The sequence below is a fragment of the Symphalangus syndactylus genome, chromosome 3 (assembly GCF_028878055.3).
Source record: "Symphalangus syndactylus isolate Jambi chromosome 3, NHGRI_mSymSyn1-v2.1_pri, whole genome shotgun sequence".
Classification (NCBI taxonomy): domain Eukaryota; kingdom Metazoa; phylum Chordata; class Mammalia; order Primates; family Hylobatidae; genus Symphalangus; species Symphalangus syndactylus.
The window spans coordinates 47,181,062-47,199,411 of NC_072425.2; the positions used below are offsets into that span (position 1 = coordinate 47,181,062).

At 42.0% G+C, this 18,350-nt stretch overlaps 1 protein-coding gene and 1 pseudogene across 8 annotated transcripts in view; one reads left to right on the forward strand and one right to left on the reverse strand.

The window, feature by feature from the left end:
• Nucleotides 1-2,547: 2,547 nt before the first annotated feature.
• LOC129478483 (keratin, type I cytoskeletal 18-like) lies at nucleotides 2,548-5,604 on the reverse strand (annotated as a pseudogene).
• Nucleotides 5,605-5,655: 51 nt separating this feature from the next.
• XPA (XPA, DNA damage recognition and repair factor) overlaps nucleotides 5,656-18,350 on the forward strand; it is a 47,029-nt gene continuing 34,334 nt past the window's right edge. For 6 of the 8 annotated variants that reach the window (XR_008656572.2, XR_008656573.2, XM_055271758.2 and 3 more), the window contains exons 1-5: nucleotides 5,669-5,951; nucleotides 9,300-9,410; nucleotides 13,409-13,514; nucleotides 15,782-15,947; nucleotides 18,020-18,137. Coding sequence is in view for 6 of the 8 variants with exons in the window: in XM_055271758.2 (XP_055127733.1) it covers nucleotides 5,780-5,951; nucleotides 9,300-9,410; nucleotides 13,409-13,514; nucleotides 15,782-15,947; nucleotides 18,020-18,137 (673 nt within the window). In the remaining 2 variants the exon portion in view is untranslated. Of the gene's footprint in view, nucleotides 5,952-9,299; nucleotides 9,411-13,408; nucleotides 13,515-15,781; nucleotides 15,948-18,019; nucleotides 18,138-18,350 lie in introns of all 8 variants that reach the window. The other 2 variants (XM_055271756.2, XM_055271760.2) reach the window with 1 other exon arrangement.

Here is an 18,350-nt window from a genome sequence, read left to right on the forward strand (position 1 = left end):
CATTTCTTATTAGACGCGCACATTCTTTACTGTAATGGTAGACACATGCCATCATACATTTGTTCAAACTCAGAATGTACAACTCCAAGAGCAGCCCTAATGTAAACTGTGGACTTTGGGTGATGATGATGTGTCAATGTAGCTTCATCAGTTGTAACAGACGCACCGCCCTGGTTGGGGACATTAATAATGGGGGAGGATATGTATGTGTGAGAGCAGGGAGTATGTGGAAAATCTTTGTACCTTACTCTCAGTTTTACTGTGAACTTGATATTACTCCAAAGATAAAGTCTAAAAAAAAAAGAAATGCATATTCTTGGGTTCTACCATAGACCTACTGAGTCAAACTATGCATTTTAACAAGTTACCAAGAGACTTCTACATGCATTCACACTTGATTTTTACTTTTCTTGAAAGATTGAAAAACCCGGCAACAAGGGTCCCAAATTCTTTCTTTAAAACTACCAGCTGGAGTTGTATAGTAGCTGTCCTCTTTAAGGGAGATCTCCACACTCCAGTTTGCCTCAGTTTCACAACGGGCTAGGTTCATTAACTTCTATTACCTACCTGAGCCCAGAGAGATATTGAGTTTTTTTAAATTGTGGTACAATACACATAAAATAAAATTGACCATTAGTGACATGTCATACATTCACAATGTCGTGCAACCATCACCACCATCTAGTTCTAGAACATTTTTATTGTCTCAGAAGGAAACCCCTTATCTATTAAGCAGTGACTCCCCGGTTCCTCTTCCTTTCAGCCCATGGCAACTACTAATCTGCTTTCTGTCACTGTAGGTTTGCTTATTCTGAATGTTTCATGTAAATGGAATCATACACTCTGTGGCATTTCATGTCTGGCTTCTTTCACTTAGCATCATATTTTCAAGGTTTATCCATGTTGTAGCATGTGTCAGTACTTCATTCTTTTTTATGGCTGAATAATATTTCTTTGTATGGATATACTATATTTTGTTTATCCATTTATGAGTTTATGGGCAGTTGGGTAGTTTCCGACTTTTGGTTATTGTAAATAGTGCTATGTGAACGTTTGGGTGCAAGTTTTTGTTTGCACACCTGTTTTTAGTCTTGTGGGAACATACTCATGAGTGGAATTACTGACTCATATGGTAATCCTATGTTTCGTGTTTTGAGGGACAAACTGTTTTCCATGGCAGCTGCACTAGTTTACATTCCCACCAATAATGTATGAGGGTTCCAATTTTTTTTACATCCTTGCCAATACTTGTTTTCTTTTCTTTCTTTTGTTCTTTTTTTTAAATTCTAGCCATCATCATTAAAAACCATAAAGGCCACTTTGATTAAGTCTCTTTGGGAGGTTTGAGGGCCATCTTCTAGTTTTTTAAGTTTCTTTCAGACGTTGGGGGCTGACTGGGAAATGAAGTGTAAATGGGTAGGTAGATTCTGCCCTCATCGGTATCAGGGCTTAAGGTGGTATAATTAGTTATGGCCTCTGAAATGCGGGAGAAGAAAAGAGCAGGGTTTTCGTTGGGGCCTTGAGTGATTTCTTTTATCTTTTCGTAGTTTACAGCCTTAAGGGCAGCTTTATCTACGCCAGCTAGGAGGCATGATATCATATGGCTTCGTTTCTGTCTGTCTGAGGAAACTGCTTCATAATCCCAATTAGGGTCAGTTCTGGGGACAGCTAGGGTCCCCATAAGGTTATGGGCAGCATCTTGTTGGTGGAGGGTGTCTGCATGGGCCTGGGTGGTTGTCCGGATACATTCCCTGTCATCCGGGGTGAGGAAGGAGGAGAGGATGACATAAATGTCATGCCAGGTAAGGTCATAAGATTCAGTGACATACAGAAATTCCTTGCAGGAGGAGGTGGGGTCGTGGAAAAGGAGCTGAGTCTCTTTTTAAGCTGGGAGAGGTTGGCTAGGGAGAAGGGAACATGAACTTGGACTATGCCTTCGGCCCTGACACCTTTCTCGAGGGAAGCACTTTGTAAGACCTTTGGTTGTGGGAGTGACCTTTGGCAGAAAGGGGTTGGGTGCAAGACCTGGTGTGTGGTGGAGAAGGAAGGTTGGGATGGAGGACCAGGATAAGGGGGTGGGGGAGCAGAGCCAAAGGAGAAGGAGGAGGGGATGGTGGTGGGAGGGGGACTGAGAGAGTGGGGTTTGTTGGCAGGGTTGAAATTAGAGGAGGAAGGCTTGCCTGGAGGTGTGAGGTGGTATCTCACTGTGCCTTAATTTGCATTTCCCTACTGACTAATGATGAATATATTTTCATGTGTTTGTTGGCCATCTGTACATCCTCTTTGGAAAAATGTCAGTTTAAGTCCCTTGCTCATTTTTAAATTGGGTTGTTTTTCTGTTGTTGAGCTGAAAGTGTTTGTTATAAATTCTGGATACTAGACCCTTATTGGATATCTGATTTGCAAATATTTTCTCCCATTCTGTGGGGTTTTTACCCCCATTTTCTTCATAGTGTTCTTTGACGTAGAAAAGTTTTCAATTTCTTTTTGACCTCTGAAGTTTTTATTGGCCTTCTGCTCCCCAAAGGGTACCCTGCTTCTGCTGGCTTAATGTCTCAGAATTTTGGTGTCGTTGGTCAGACACCACTTTGCCATCCACTATCCGGCGGGTGGTAGTCTTTTGGATGGTTTGCGTGGAGTTGCTGCTGTCCAGGGCATCACCAAGATTGAAGTCCTCGCCATCTTCCAGCAGGCAGCAGTAGGCGGCGCTCTCAGCCTCCAGCTTGACCTTGATGTTCAGCAGGGCCTCGTACTCTTGGGCCTGGCACTGTCCCTCCGCCGGGGTCTGTGCCAGCTCTGACTCCAGATGCAGCAGGATCCCGTTGAGCTGCTCCCTCTGCAAGGCATAGTGGGCCTCCACCTCCCTCAGGCTCTTCTCCAAGCTGGCCTTCAGATTTCTCATGGAAGCCAGGTTGATCTCCAAGGACTAGACTGTACATCTCAGCTCTGTGAGCATCATCCCAGCCGCTCCAACCTTGGTGGACTGCGTGGTGACCACTGAGGTGCTCTCCTCAATCTGCTGAGACCAGTATTTGTCCAGCTCCTCTCAGTTCTTCCGAGCCAGCTCGTCATATTGGGGCCGGAAGTCTGCCATGATCTTGGCAATGTCCTGAGATTTGGGGGCATCTACCTCCATGGTTAACCCAGAGCTGGCAATCTGGGCTTGTAGGCCTTTTACTTCCTCTTCATGGTTCTTCTTCATGAAGAGCAGCTTCTCCTTGAGAGCTTTGATCTCTGTCTCCAGCTGCAGCCGAGTGACACTGTTGTCATCAGTGACCTCCAAAGCCCATGGATGTGGCTCTCCACAGACTGGTGCATGGCCAGCTCTGTCTCATACTTGACTCTAAAAGTCATCAGCAGCAAGACCAGCATTGTCAATCTGCAGAACAATGCAGGCATTGTCCACGGTATTTGTGAAGATCTGAGCCCTCAGGACCTCAATGGTCTTGAAGTAATGGCTCCAGTCTCTGACCTGGGGTCCCTTCTTCTACAGGTGCTCCTGGATTTTACTCTCCAGCTTCCAGTTCTTGGTCTCCAGGCTCCTCACTCTGTCCAGGTAGGAGGCCAGGCAGTTGTTCAGGCTTTGCATGGTCTCCTTCTTGTTCTGGATGCCTCCCATTCCTGCCAGACCCCCGGCCATCCCCATGGCCAGGCCCCCAGAACCCACGCCGCTCAGGTAGCTGGTGGAGCGGGACATGGAGATCCGGGAGCCAGAGCCCCCGTGCCTGCACAGACACTGGCTATGCTGCTGACCAGCCGGGCACCGTAGCTGGGTGCCTGGACAGAACCCAGGGACCAGTAGCTGGTGGAGAAGGTGGAGCGAGAGGTAAAGCTTATGCTGTCCAGGGAGGAGAGTGAGAGGACAGGACTCAGGCTTTGCCGACGACTTTAATTTTTTTTTGAGACAGGATGTTACTGTGTTGCCCAGGCTGGAGTGTAGTGGTGCCATCACAGCTCACTGCAGCCTTGACCTCCTGAGATGGGTTCTTGTTACATTGCCCAGGTTGGTCTTGAACGCCTGGTCTCAAGCAATCCTCCTGCGTTGGCCTCCCAAAGTGCTAGGATTACAGACATGAGCCACTGCACCTTGCCAATTATTATTATTTTTTAATAGTGATGGGATCTCACTATGTTGCCTCAGCTTGTCTTGAACTCATGACCTCAAGTGATCCTGCTGCCTTGGCCTCCCAAAGTGTTGAGATTACAGGTGTGAACCACTGTGCCCAGCCTAGTTTTTAATTTTAATGAAGTCCAGTTTGTTTTTCTTTTGTTGCTTGTGCTTTTGGTATTATGGAATTTGAAATATTTTCACCTGGGCAAGATTGATTGATAGGGAGAAAGAAAGATCTGAGGGGAAGGGAGATGGGGATGGCTTGAGATTTCTTTTTTTTTTTTTTTTTTTTTTGAGACGGAATCTCGCTCTGTCGCCCAGGCTGGAGTGCAGTGGCGCAATCTCGGCTCACTGCAAGCTCCACCTTCCGGGTTCACACCATTCTCCTGCCTCAGACTCTCGGAGTAGCTGGGACTACAGGCGCCCACCACCACACCCGGCTAATTTTTTTCTATTTTTTTAGGAGAGACGGGGTTTCACCGTGGTCTCGATCTCCTAGCCTCGTGATCCGCCTGCCTCGGCCTCCCAAAGTGCTGGGATTACAAGTGTGAGCCACCGCACCCGGCCGGGGATGGCTTGAGATTTCTATCTCCAATTCAACCAGAAGATTTCAGCATGTAACTGCTTTAAACAAGGTTTTGCAGCTTTATGTATATATGACTGATAAATTAGAACACTGAATTGTGTTTCTGAAACGTTAACCATTGAATATTAGTGGGAAACATCAGTGTGTGAGGTTGTCTTTCTAAAAGCCAGTCCTAAATGGTACATGTGGTAATTAGAAGTTAATGTTTTCTGGTTTCAATTAAGTATTATTTGTAACAAAGGGAAAGCATACATTTTTGGGAAAGCCTGCTATGTGTCTTTTGTTACACTAGCCACACTTTTGGGAAGTCAGGATATTTGGCCCAGATCCAAACCCACTGTCTACCTGGCAGCAGCTCATCCTCACTGAAGGAATATTCCATGGGAAAGATAGCCAACCTTATGCATATCAGCCTTGGACCAAGTGCTGCATTTGCCTGAGGTCACACAGCAAGTTAACTGGGAGTTTCAACCCAGGTCTTCTCATTTTAAATCTAAGGCTGTGTCTCTAGGCCGTGTATCCAACACAAAATCAGGACTATCATCTGTTGGGCTCTATGACTGGCACTACTACTACTCACTGTTATCATTTTTTGAGGTCTTCTACGTGCCAGGTTATTGTCCTGGCAATCTAATCCTCCCAACGACTCAGTAAATGGTTCCATAATTATCCTCATTTTACCACTGAAGAAACTGAACTCTGGTTAAATAACTTGCCCAAGGTCACACAGACTTTAACTGTCAAGAGCTCAGACTTAACTCAGGCCTGACTCCAAAGCCTATACTCCAAATCACCAAGCGAGACCTATTTTAAAGGTAACCAGGTCCTGAGATATCTTCTCAGCACGAACCCTTCTCACGGATGACAAGAGAGCAGGTAAGTAGGTGGGTACTCCGTGTCCGCGCATGCCCAGACTCCGCCCAGCGCCCGGGCAGGCCACCCCGAGCCCCTTAACTGCGCAGGCGCTCTCACTCAGGCCGCTGGGTGCGGGGAGCGCAGAGGCGGTGCAGGGCGGCTGGCTCTCCTCGGCGTGCAGTGCGCGTGCGTGGAGCTGGGAGCTAGGTCCTCGGAGTGGGTCGGAGATGGCGGCGGCCGACCGGGATTTGCCGGAGGCGGCGGCTTTAGAGCAACTCGCGGAGCTGCCTGCCTCGGTGCGGGCGAGTATCGAGCGGAAGCGGCAGCGGGCACTGATGCTGCGCCAGGCCCGGCTGGCTGCCCGGCCCTACTCGGCGACGGCGGCTGCGGCTACTGGAGGTTTGGGCCGCGGCGGCGCTTGCTCCTTCCCTCTCCCCGCCTCCCCGGTCCCCAGACTGGCTCTTGCAAGCCGAGTCCCGGGGCTCGCGTCAACTCCGCTGGCGTCTGTGTGCAGATTCCCCCCTCCTCGGAGAGGGAATCCACCCAGCCGCCTTTTCAAAGCGGCCTGTCCACGACCACAGAGCGTTCCGCGGTCGCACCCGGGCCTGCTGACCCCCAGCCCCGGGCCTTCTTCGCTGCACCTCGGCTGCTCAGCTTCGATTTTTCGTTTGGGGATGCAGCCGCCCCCGCCGGGAGGTGTCAGCCACTGCCAGGTGTCAGGGCCTCAGCTGTCCCGGAAAGAGGAGTTAGACTAGTTCTTGATTCTGGCCTATATACCTAGAACTAGTTGATGGAAGAGGCAGATCTTGGTGTTTGTTAGGGAGAGCTTTCAACAATTAGAGTTGCCAAAAGTGCAATGGATTGCTTCTCATGAGCTTCCCGTTCCTAGAAGCTCTCAAATAGGAACTGGAAGAACCCTTACTTATGTGGAGGAGAGGAGATTCAGCAATCAGAATCTCCTGTTCAGCAATCAGAAGAAGGGACTGGATAGTAAACCTTTAAGATTCTAATCCATAGATTCCATGAGTCTATTTCTTGGACATGTGACCTCTACATCTTGGCAAAAACTAGATGCTCAAAACGTGTTTATTGATTGAAGTAAATTAAGGACTGATCTCTCATTGCAGATTATTCTTTTATAGAATTTGCCACTGGGGTCAACTAATAATTTTTTCCAGGATACTTGAAATATAGTTTGGTTGACTGGCAGTTCTTCAGGACTACCTCTATAACATGAAGTACATGTGTTCCTAAAGCTCTATACTGCCCTGTGTCGAGCACAGTTTAGAGCTGTATTACTCTTTTTTTATCAGCCAGATGTAGTGAGAATGAGAAGAGTCTGAGGCTGGCAGCATGTCTTGATATTCATACTAACACCGAAACTGCAAATTCCAGCTACTTTTGATGGTACTGATCTCATCCTTTCTACTTTATAGTGGTTACCTTTTATTCCTTTCTAAACTTGAGGCACGCTAGAGTCAGGCAAAAAGTTGACTTGCACTGATTAATTCATAGTCATGATTCCATAAAGGTTTCCAGATCTACGACATGGCTGTGGAACCGAAGGTGCAAAATAGCAAAAACTGACATTAAATTAAACTTTTGATCATGGGAAGCAAGGTAGAATGAACATTCTTTAAGATTTCTTAGGCAGTTCCCCAAGAACTGAACTGTATTGTAGCATTGGGTGCAACCCACTGTGTTTCAAGAGTTAGGTAAGTGCTGAGATTTTTATCTTTGTGACACTTTTATTTCATGGTACTATACAATTTTCTTTTTCTCTGTGTGCCATGACATATGCCATGAAAGACTGAAAAACTTGCTTAGAATACGAAGAGTGGTGCTGAGGTCCTGGGGAAACAGCAAGGCATAGCAGCAGAGAGAAATTGGACTTTGTTTTGGGCATGAGTTAGCATTGTTTAGGATCCTGCTCAAGTCATGGGCTCGAGTACTCCAGCTTTCCCTCTTGTTAATTCCCATTGTGTTTACTGTCATTTCATTCATTTACTTTGCTATTTATATTACATATTCTGGTAGGTTCATTCATTTCTATCCATCCAGTTGGTACTCATGGAATGTTTACTATTTGTCAGAAGTATACAGGTAAAGGCACTCAGTCTAATGAAGGGATACAGAGAGATGAACAGGCATTATAGTGTGAGATTTGCTATTAACGGTGGAAACAAGCTTATAATCTAATCCTTTCATTTAATAGAGGGAGAAATTGAGGCCAGAGAAGGGGAGTGACTTTAGCAGAATAAAACATATTAAATCTGTCTTATTTTTAAAAATGGAGGTGTAACATACTGTAAAATGTACTCATCTGAATTTTACCTATGTGAATGCTTGTGTAAACACCATAGTGATCAAGACATGTACACTTCCAGAACCTTAGAAGTTTTCCTATTGCGCCTTCCTAGTTGGTGTCCACTCTCTACTCTCAGAAGTAATACTCTTCTGACCATTTGATTGGTATTACCTATTTCCAAACTTCATGTACATTGAGTCATACAGTATCTGGCTTTTTTTGCGCAACATAGTATCTGAGAGATTCACACATTTTGTTGCATGCACTGGTAGTTTGTGTGTTTAGATGTTGTATAGATTCTTTTGTATTATGCCACAATTTTTTCCTTTTGGTGGCTATTTGGGTTGTTTCCACTTTGGGACTGTTATGAATGAAACCTCTGTACACATTCTTATGTATTTGAGTGGACATACACACTCACTTCTCCTGTGTATATGCCTGGAGATGGAATTGCTGGGTCATAGGAGAGGTGTAGTTATGTTAAGCTTTAGTAGATATTGCCAAACAGTGATTATATCAGTTTCCAGTCTCACCAGCAATGTATGGCAGTTCTGGTTGCTCCACATCCTCACACTTGTTATTGTCAGTCTTTTTCATTGTAGACATTCTGGTGAGAGTGTAATGATACTTCATTATGGTTTTAATTTGTATTTTCCCAATGATTAGAGATAATGAGAACCTTTTCATATGCTTTTTGGCCGTTTGGATATCCTCATTCGTGAAGTGCCTATTCAAATCTTTTGCCAGTTTTTAAAAGTTGGGTTTTTTGTCTTTTACTGACTTAGAGGATTTTATTATGTATTCTGAATGTGAGTCCTTTGTCAGATATGCATACGTTAGTCCTCCCTTTTCCAGAGTTTCACTTTCTGTGGCTTTAGTTACCCACAATCAACCATGGCCCAAAATATGAAATGGAAATTTCCAGGTGCACACGCGTGTGCGCACACACACACACAGCGCACCCCACTGCTGGAGTTCTGGCTGAGATCACCTTGAATCTTTAGATAAATTTGTGAAGAATTGACGTTTTTATAATATTGAGGCTTAAAATCCATACACAGTATATTTCTCCATTTAAGTCCTCTTTGATTTCTCTTAGTGTTTTGTAGTTTTCAGGGCAGAGGTTTTACACATCTCTTCCTAGGTTGTTATTTCTTAATTCTAATTGTAGATTCTTGTGGATATTTTACACACATAATTACATCATCTGTGAATAGATGCTGTTTTACTTCTTTCTTTTCATCCTTTAGGCCTTTTTGGTTTTCTTGCTCTGTTGGACTAGCTGGGACCTTCAGTATAATGTTGAATAGAAGTAGTGATTGTGGACATCCTTGTGTTGTTTGAGATATATTGAATTCAAAGGAATTTTCTGTTTATGAACAAGGTAACATACGGGCTTACCTACTTCAATTGTTGACTGCTTTTACTTACTTTTGTAGGCATGGCTAATGTAAAAGCAGCCCCAAAGATAACTGACACAGGAGGAGGCTTCATTTTAGAAGAGGAAGAAGAAGAAGAACAGAAAATTGGAAAAGTTGTTCATCAACCAGGTAAAGTGAGTTTTTCAAAAATAAGTATCTAGATTGGTTATTTTGAGTAACATGCATAGTTTTATGCAAAGTGATGCTAAATAATGCCACAACTACTTTAATCAGTGAGTACATTATCTTTATAAAAGTGATAAAGTTTGGCAGTTTTGCTAGTAGATTAAAAAAAAAATCAAAGAAACAGCCATGCATATGGAAATGATTATTTAACTTGTGGCTGATGTGCTTAGGGGTTGATGCTCTCTGTTGCTTTATAATAGGCAGGGTTAGCCAGTATATTGATTGGTAGAATAAATACTCAAAATTATCTTGATAGGCTGAAATGAGGCACCAGAATCCAAGAGATAACATTTAGGACATTCTTTTATTTATCTGTGGAGAAAGAAAGCAGCTTACAAAGTATAAGATAGACAGACCAGTATAAAAAGAAGGGTGTAACTATGATCTAAGGTTAATGCTTTCGTAAATCACTTATATGTATACATATCTTCACAGTGAGGGTACTTTCACACTCTTTGGGAAAAAGATAGAAACACTTTATTTGTTCATAAGTTTGGCAGCCAACAGTGCAATATAACAGCTTTAAAAAAAAAAAAAAAAAAAAAAAAAAAAAAGAAACCTATTCCAGTCTTTAGTTGCAGCTACAGAACTGTTGTGCATTCATCAATGTAGGTGGTTGCCCTGCTCTGATCTATGTATGTCTATACTGTTGTTTGCAGAAGCTGAGACTTGAAGGATTAAAATATTTGTTTTTATTTACATCAGGGACTGGTTTTGTGGAAGACAAAACCCGGGGTGGGGTTGGGGGGTGGCTGGGGATGGTTTCAGGATGATTCAAGCACATTATATTTTATTGTGTACTTTATTTCCATTATTATTACATTGTAATATATAATGAAATAATTACACAACTCTTGCTTATGGTCGACTGCCAGTTTCTGAGTGGTAAATGTAAAAGGGAGTGACAGTTTGAAAATTATCATTGTGTTTATTTAGGAATTCCCATTATAAAGAATATTTTAAATTAAAAAACTGCACATTTTAAATGTTTTGATTAATAATGCTATGTAATAACTTCCTAATTGGTATTTCTGCCACAGTTTCTCTTCATTCTAACGCATCCTGGTAAATTTTTCAAAGATACCACTTTGACTATCACTAGCTTTGTTCCAAAATTTTTAGTTTTCCTTTTGTCTATAGATATGCTTCTCTAATATTCTACAAAAGAAGTATGATTGTTTGTTTTTTTTCTTAAAGTTTGGAGATTAGTGTGTTATAACGAAGGAGGTAAGGGAAGGCAGTGATAGGAATATTTTGAAACAAACAATTAATGACATAATGACAATTCCCCTTTTCTTTTTTTTTTCTTTGAGACGGAGTTTCACTCTTGTTGCCCAGGCTGGAGTGCAATGGTGCGATCTTGGCTCACCGCAACCTCTGCCTCCTGGGTTCAAGCGATTCTCCTGCCTTAGCCTCCCAAGTAGCTGGGATTATAGGCATGCACCACCAGGCCCAGCTAATTTTGTATTTTTAGTAGAGACGGGGTTTCTCCATGTTGGTCAGCTGGTCTCGAGCACCCAATCTCAGGTGATCCACCCTCCTCGGCCTCCCAAAGTGCTGGGATTACAAGCGTGAGCCACTGCACCTGGCCGACAACTCCTTTTTTCTTCTTGTTGGAAATTGTGGCAGTTCTGAGAGTTGGAGCATTCAGCCTAAAGACTTCTTAGTAAAATTAATTTATTTACATATATATGTTTATTTATTTAGAAAGAGCCTTGCTCTGTCACCAGCCTGGAGTGCAGTGGCGTGATCTTGGCTTACTGCAACCTCTACCTCCTGGGTTTAAGCGATTCTCTTACCTCAGCCTCCCAAGTAGCTGGGACTACAGGCACACACTACCACGCCTGGCTAATTTTTTTTGTTTTTGTTTTTGAAACGGAGTTTCACTCTTGTTGCCCAGGCTGGAGTGCAGTGGCGCAATCTTGGCTTGCTGCAACCTCCACCTCCTGGGCATAAGCGATTCTCCTGCCTCAGCCTCCAGAGTAGCTGGAATTACAGGTGCCAACCACCACGCCCAGCTAATTGACACCTGGCTAATTTTTGTATTTTTTTTGTAGAGACAGGGCCTTGCCATGTTGACCAGGCTGGTCTCGAACTCCTGGACTCAAGTGATCCACCCACCTTGGCCTTTCAAAGTGCTGGGATTATAGTTGTGAGCCAGTGTGCCAGCCTTACTAGTAAAATTTAAAGACTTGCTGGGAGAAACAGTTCTTACAGGATTAAGTTCCTTAGCTAGGCATTTGAAGTCCTTAAAGAATCTAGATTTACCTTACCTAGAGTGGTTTTTCTGTGCTGGGAGTTGAGGATACATGGCTGAATACAGCCTCTCTCCTCAAGGAGTTTATAATCCACAAGGTGAGACAGATGAAGAAGCTATTTGCTTTGTTGATAGGGGGTAGAATGGAGGGAGAAAAAATTTTTTCCATATGGAAGTGAATTCTGTTGTTGTCTCTCTTCTATTACCATGCTGTTTATTGCTCTTTCCTGTGTAATGTTGGTGCCCTGTCTGTAAGCAGATCCCTTTTCTCCCTACCACTCTGGGACTCATCTCTTTTGTACTTTCAGCAGTGCTGTGGTAGGCAGAATAATGGCCCCCAAAGATGTCCATGCCTTAATCACTCTGGAACCTGTGAATATATTATCCTTATCATAGCAAAAAGGACTTTGCAGATACGATTAAGGTTAAAGACCTTGAGATGGGGAGAATATCTTGGGTTATTCAGGTAGACCCAATGTAAGCACACAAGTTTCCTTAAAAGTGGAAGAGGGGCCAGGCACGGTGGCTCACGCCTGTAATCCCAGCACTTTGGGAGGCCAAGGCAGGTGGATCACCTGAGGTCAGGAGTTCAAGACCAACCTGGCCAACATGGCAAAACTCTGTCTCTACTAAAAATACAAAAATTAGGGCCGGGTGCAGTGGCTCATGCCTGTAATCCCAGCACTTTGGGAGGCCAAGGTGGGTGGATCAGGAGGTCAGGAGATCGAGACCAGCCTGGCCAACATGGTGAAACCCCATCTCTACTGAAAATACAAAAATTAACCAGGCATGGTGGTGCGTTCCTATAATCCGAGCTACTTGGGAGGCTGAGGCAGGGGAATCGCTTGAACCCAAGAGATGGAGGTTGCAGTGAGCCGAGATTGCGCCACTGCACTAAAACCTGAGCAACAGAGCAAGATTCCATCTCCAAAAACAAAACAAAACAAAAACAAAAATTATCTGGGCATGGTGGCGTGCACCTGTAATCCCATCTACTTGGGAGGCTAAGGCAGGAGAATCGCTTGAACCTGAGAGGTGGAGGTTACACTGAGCCGAGATCGTGCCACTGCACTCCAGCCTGGGCGGCAGAGCAAGACTCCATTTCAAAAAAACAAAAAAAGTAGAAGAGGAAAGCCGAGAGTCAGAGGGACATGTGATTATGGAAGAAGTGAGTGATGCCATGTGAGAAGCCACCATTGCTGGCTGTGAAGATGGAGGAAAAGGGGTCATGAGTCAAGGAATGCAGGCAGCCTGTAGAAGCTGGAAAAGGCAAGGAGATGGATTCTTGCCTAGAGCCTCCAGAAAGGAACACAGCCCTGCCAACACCTTGATTTTAGCCTACTGAGACCCATGTCAGAATAAACTAGAGATATGTGTGATAATAAATGTGTGTTGTTTTAAGTCACTCAGTCTATGGTCGTTTCTTATAACTGCAATGTAGCACTAACAAAGTACCTTGCACATGGCTGGGATTCAGAAATACTTGTGGACGTGCTAGGTTTTTTTCTTTATGTTACTTCCTTTTCTTTTTCCTCTTTTTTTTTTTAATAAACATTTTATCTTTTACTTAAATGTATTTATGTCAGGCATAACATACATGATAAGCTAATAAAATAGAGGAAAATGTATTTTTCTAGTCATAAAAAAGGAAACTTTATTAAAGAGTTCATTTTCCTTTTCTTAGGACCTGTTATGGAATTTGATTATGTAATATGTGAAGAATGTGGGAAAGAATTTATGGATTCTTATCTTATGAACCACTTTGATTTGCCAACTTGTGATAACTGCAGGTACTTATTTTAGATAGTGTTCTTAATTGCTAATATTTATGTGTAGGTTTAGGGCAAAACAAGTTATATCTGTTTGGATTTGATATTTTCTTAGTAATTATGAATTTTATTTTGGGCGTTTCCTAAAATTTCTATGGTTTCTATTTTGCCAAATGCAGTAAATCTGTGCTTATTAAAGCTTATGATATACCCCATAAAATAGGAAGGATGCCAATGGTTCTGCCATAGAAATTTGCTTTTCTTTTTCTGCTGGCCTGAGTTTTTTTGTTTTTGTTTTTTAACATCTCTCAGTAGCAGGCTGCTAACTCTTCTCTTCACCCAGCCCTAATGATCCCTCTATTTCTTAATTATTCCAGGATGGGTTACATCTTGGTCAGAGGAGTGGGGCCTTCAGTGAGAGGACAGTAGCTCAGAATACCTTTTTCATTCACCTTTGGCTACCCTCATAAAGAGAATAGATGAGGAAAAACTATATTCTTCCATTCTTTTTCTTCTTCTAGACTTTGTCTTTTTTTTATGTCACCCAGAATAACCTTTCTCACTTCACGTGGTTCTCCTATCGCTACTGTTTACTCAGCCAAATGCTGTGTTGATATCTTTTGCACACTGAAGGTCCTATCTTGGAATCTTAGTTGGCCCTGTTACCTGTTCCCTGTGCTTACTTTGTCCCTACAGTCCTAAATCAACTCCTCACCTGCCTGAAGGACCTGCCCTTTCAGAGTCCCTGCTGCAGACATTGGGAGCCATCATGATTGGCTTGTTGCTGAGCGGAATCCTCGGTAGATAGAGAGGGAGATGTGGTCCCTGGTCTCATGATCAGATATATGGCTGGGAATGCTCTGGCACCCCAGCTGGAACTATAGATTACAAACTCATTTCCCACTGACACAGTGGTTAAAGTCCACAGTATTGTCGTCATTCTCCTTAAGGGCCAGTATAGCTTTTGGGAACTGAAACACTACATATAATTTTATTTCCAAGAGAAAATGGAAGCAACTGTTGTACCAGTTTAAAGGAAGTTGTGAATATATTACCTTGCCATAGCAAAGGGACTTTGCAGATATGATTAAGGTTAAAGACCTCGAGATGGGGAGATTATCCTGGGTTATCCAGGTAGACCAAATACAAGCACATGAGCTTTCTTAGAAGTGGAAGAGGGAAGCTGAGAGTCAGAGGGACATGCGATTAGTGAAAAAGTGAGTGATGCAATGTGAGAAGCCATCATCACTGGCTGTGAAAGTGTAAGGAGGGGGTCATGAGTTCAGGAATGCAGGTGGCCTCTAGAAACTAGAAAAGGCAAGGAGATGGATTCTTACCTAGTGCCTCCAGAAAGGAACGTGGTCCTGCCACACCTTGAAAAGTCTGGAAACATTACACTTTTATGTTTAATCATAATCAGGAACACAGTCCTCCATTCTTTTTCAACATTGTCAAAGATGATAGTACCATATAATCTACATGTCTCCTGTTAGTTTATACTTCTGAATTATTTAGCTTTCGTATAGCTCTTCCCAGTTTTAACTTTTATGTTTTTGTGATAGAATCCTCTGATAGAACCTTTGATTTCTCCCCTCCCTGACCTGTACCTGCTCTTTAGTGTTTACCATTTCAATAAAGCCAGCTTCATTCACTGGCTGTGTCTCCACTCTCCTGTGTGTATTAATTCCAAACCTGTTTGGCTCTAGGTTCAAACCATATCCTGAATCCATCGGCATCTTATCCTCTCCCACTGCTGCCTTAGTCTAGGCCACCATCAGCTCTTGGCCTGGACCACTGCAGTAGTGTTCTAACTGATCTCTCCCCCATTACCCCTTTCGCACCCCTAGGGTCTCCTTTTCATATAGTATTTTGCTCAAAACCTTCTAGTGGTTTCTAACCATTGTCTTCACCATTGCTTGCAAGGCCCTGACTGTCTCTGACTGTATCTCCCACCACTCCTCACCATCGCTTACTTCAGGTCTTCTGGTTACACTGGTCCTCTTGCTGTAAGCTCTCTTTGCAAAATACACCCCTGCCCTATAGGCTTTTCCCTTGCTGTTCCCTTTGCTAGGAATGTTTTCTTCTCTAGATAATGTAACATCAGAATAAGTAAAAGATAAAGTATTTTTCTGTTAGAATTCTTATGTTGCTAACTTAACCATGAGAGTTGCAGGAAAAAGTATTTTATATGTCCTTTTTGCTGTGTGTGCCCCTAAGTTGCTGGGCTGTTTTCAAACTTAGCTTATTTAAAATAACTAATTTATATAATGGACTTAATCTGTTTTCAGAGATGCTGATGATAAACACAAGCTTATAACTAAAACAGAGGCAAAACAAGAATATCTTCTGAAAGACTGTGATTTAGAAAAAAGAGAGCCACCTCTTAAATTTATTGTGAAGAAGAATCCACATCATTCACAATGGGGTGATATGAAACTCTACTTAAAGTTACAGGTTTCTAATAAGTTGTATTTATTATTTTTAACTCTGGTAAAGTCTTAATAAACTAGTCATAATTAGTTTGGTTTTTGCTTACAGAGTGTGAAAAAACTCTTTTCCCTAGTTTTGCATATGCTTCACAGTCATGTATAATGACATTTAATAACATGTTTTCTCATTTTGCTTTTTTTTTTTTTTTTTTTTTTTTTTTTTTAAAACAATAAGGTCTCACTCTGTCACTCAGGCTGGAGTGCAGTGGTGAGATCACGGCTCACTGCAGCCTTGACCTTCTGGGCTCAGGTAACTCAGCCTTCTGAGTAGCACCTGGCTAGTTTTTTGTATTTTTTGTAGAGATGGGGTTTTACCATATTGCCCAGGCTGGTCTCAAACTCCAGGGCTCAAGTGATCCTCCTGCTTCGGCCTCGCAAAGTGCTGGGATTACAGGCATGAGCCGCCACACCTGGCCTCATTTTGCTTCTAATATGGCACTTTGAAACAAACCTGTTGCTATTGGGTGATGTTAAGAGTACAATTTGGAAACTAAAAAAGGTTGGAATGGGAGTCAGGCCTCGTTTCCTTACCCTCTTTCACCTCCGTCTCCCACCAAAAAAGAAATATTAAAAAAAAGAAAAATTTCAGGAATTTCATAAATACCTAAAATCTAACTCTACCCATCTGGAATGCTAGCGAGTGTCCATATAGCTCTGTAATCTCGGAGCAGATCTTCTCAACTCCACTTGCTGCAGATGGGTTACAGGTGTGCCAAGATGGTGATCCACTTAGTGGCTAGGGCTGCTAGTGCCCAGGCCAGTTTCTTTGAGTCACAAGCAGCCTCTTGTATCTACCTCAGAGTGGTACAAATATTGTAATATTCTTTTTGGGCTGTTAGCTTAAAAATATTGGGAGGCATTGCTTTAGAGCACAGTTTGAATATATACTATACTAGAAAATCCCATATCTCCAAATAAAATTAAGAAGCCATATTGTAAAACAAAACTTGTACTGAATTTCATTAAATACTAATATAAGATTCTGTTGATTAGAACATTCACTATTGTTTTATGTACCATTAAATATTTTTAAATGCCGCTGATTAAATCAACATACGCTTTCTTATCGCTTGATGCTTTTATTTTATACTTGGTGAAATAGTGCCATTAGACTTTATTATAGTTTTTTGTCATATATCAAGACTTTTGCACACATAAAAGGGAAAATGCAAGTGCAAAAGACTTATGAAGGTATTCCTAAACTTTACATTCAGAGTCCAATTCTTCTGCACCACTTTTTGACTCAGAGTTGTTAAAGTACCATTAAGTGCATTGGTGATGCAGCATTTTCAGGGATGTTAAATTGTGGAAAACGTGATGTCTCAAAATATATGAAATATGAGTATATCACTTGATTATGTTAAGAAATTTGAGTTTGGCTACACTGATTAATATTATGGTCCTTTTAACATATTGTTAGAGGTATCCTGAGCATAATTCTTAGTGTGTAAATTCTCCTAAAATGTAAGTAAATACTATAAAGAGTAAAGGTATATAATGTAAAGTTTTAAAAGTAGAATGAAGACTTTTTACATCATTTTGGTACCAAAATTTTAAAAAATATATATCCTGCAGATCAGAAGTCAAGTCGATAGAGACAGTTATTGATCTTGAAGGAGATGAGTAGTAGTAATTGGTAATTTCCTATGGTTGGAGATTTTTGGAGATGACTTCATATTTAGGTCTGATGTGGCTAATCTGTCAACAAACTGTTTCTTTGGTGAGCCCACCACAGTTGATCAAACTCACTGACCACATGTACTTTTGATTCCTGTGACAATACAGTCAGAGGACAACTTTTCTATTTATAATCTACTTCAGCATACGTTTACTGACAGTTTCATAGGTTTAGATAGATGTTTTATTAGAGTTGTTTCTGATCATTAATATTTAAAATCTTTAAATTTCTAATAAGTATTTCTAAATTTATACTTGAGTTAGATCATTCTTTGGTACCTGTGGATTTGACAGTTATAACTTTATCATATTTTGCAAGTCTGAATCACAACTTATTTAAATATGGATTTTGTGTTGTAGATTGTGAAGAGGTCTCTTGAAGTTTGGGGTAGTCAAGAAGCATTAGAAGAAGCAAAGGAAGTCCGACAGGAAAACCGAGAAAAAATGAAACAGAAGAAATTTGATAAAAAAGTAAAAGGTAGATGGCCACATTTTATATCATGAAGGATTGTGTTTTACCATTTTGCAAAAAGCCTTTAGCTAGATTCTTCCTGTTTAATGTCACCAATAGATTGGAATGTGTTTTTTTGGAGGTTGAAAAAAATGACTTAAAGTTTGCCCTCAGTATGTTGGTCTTCAAGGCACTCAGCTCAAACCTCACAGTACGACATTTCTGAAAAGCATGTACGTC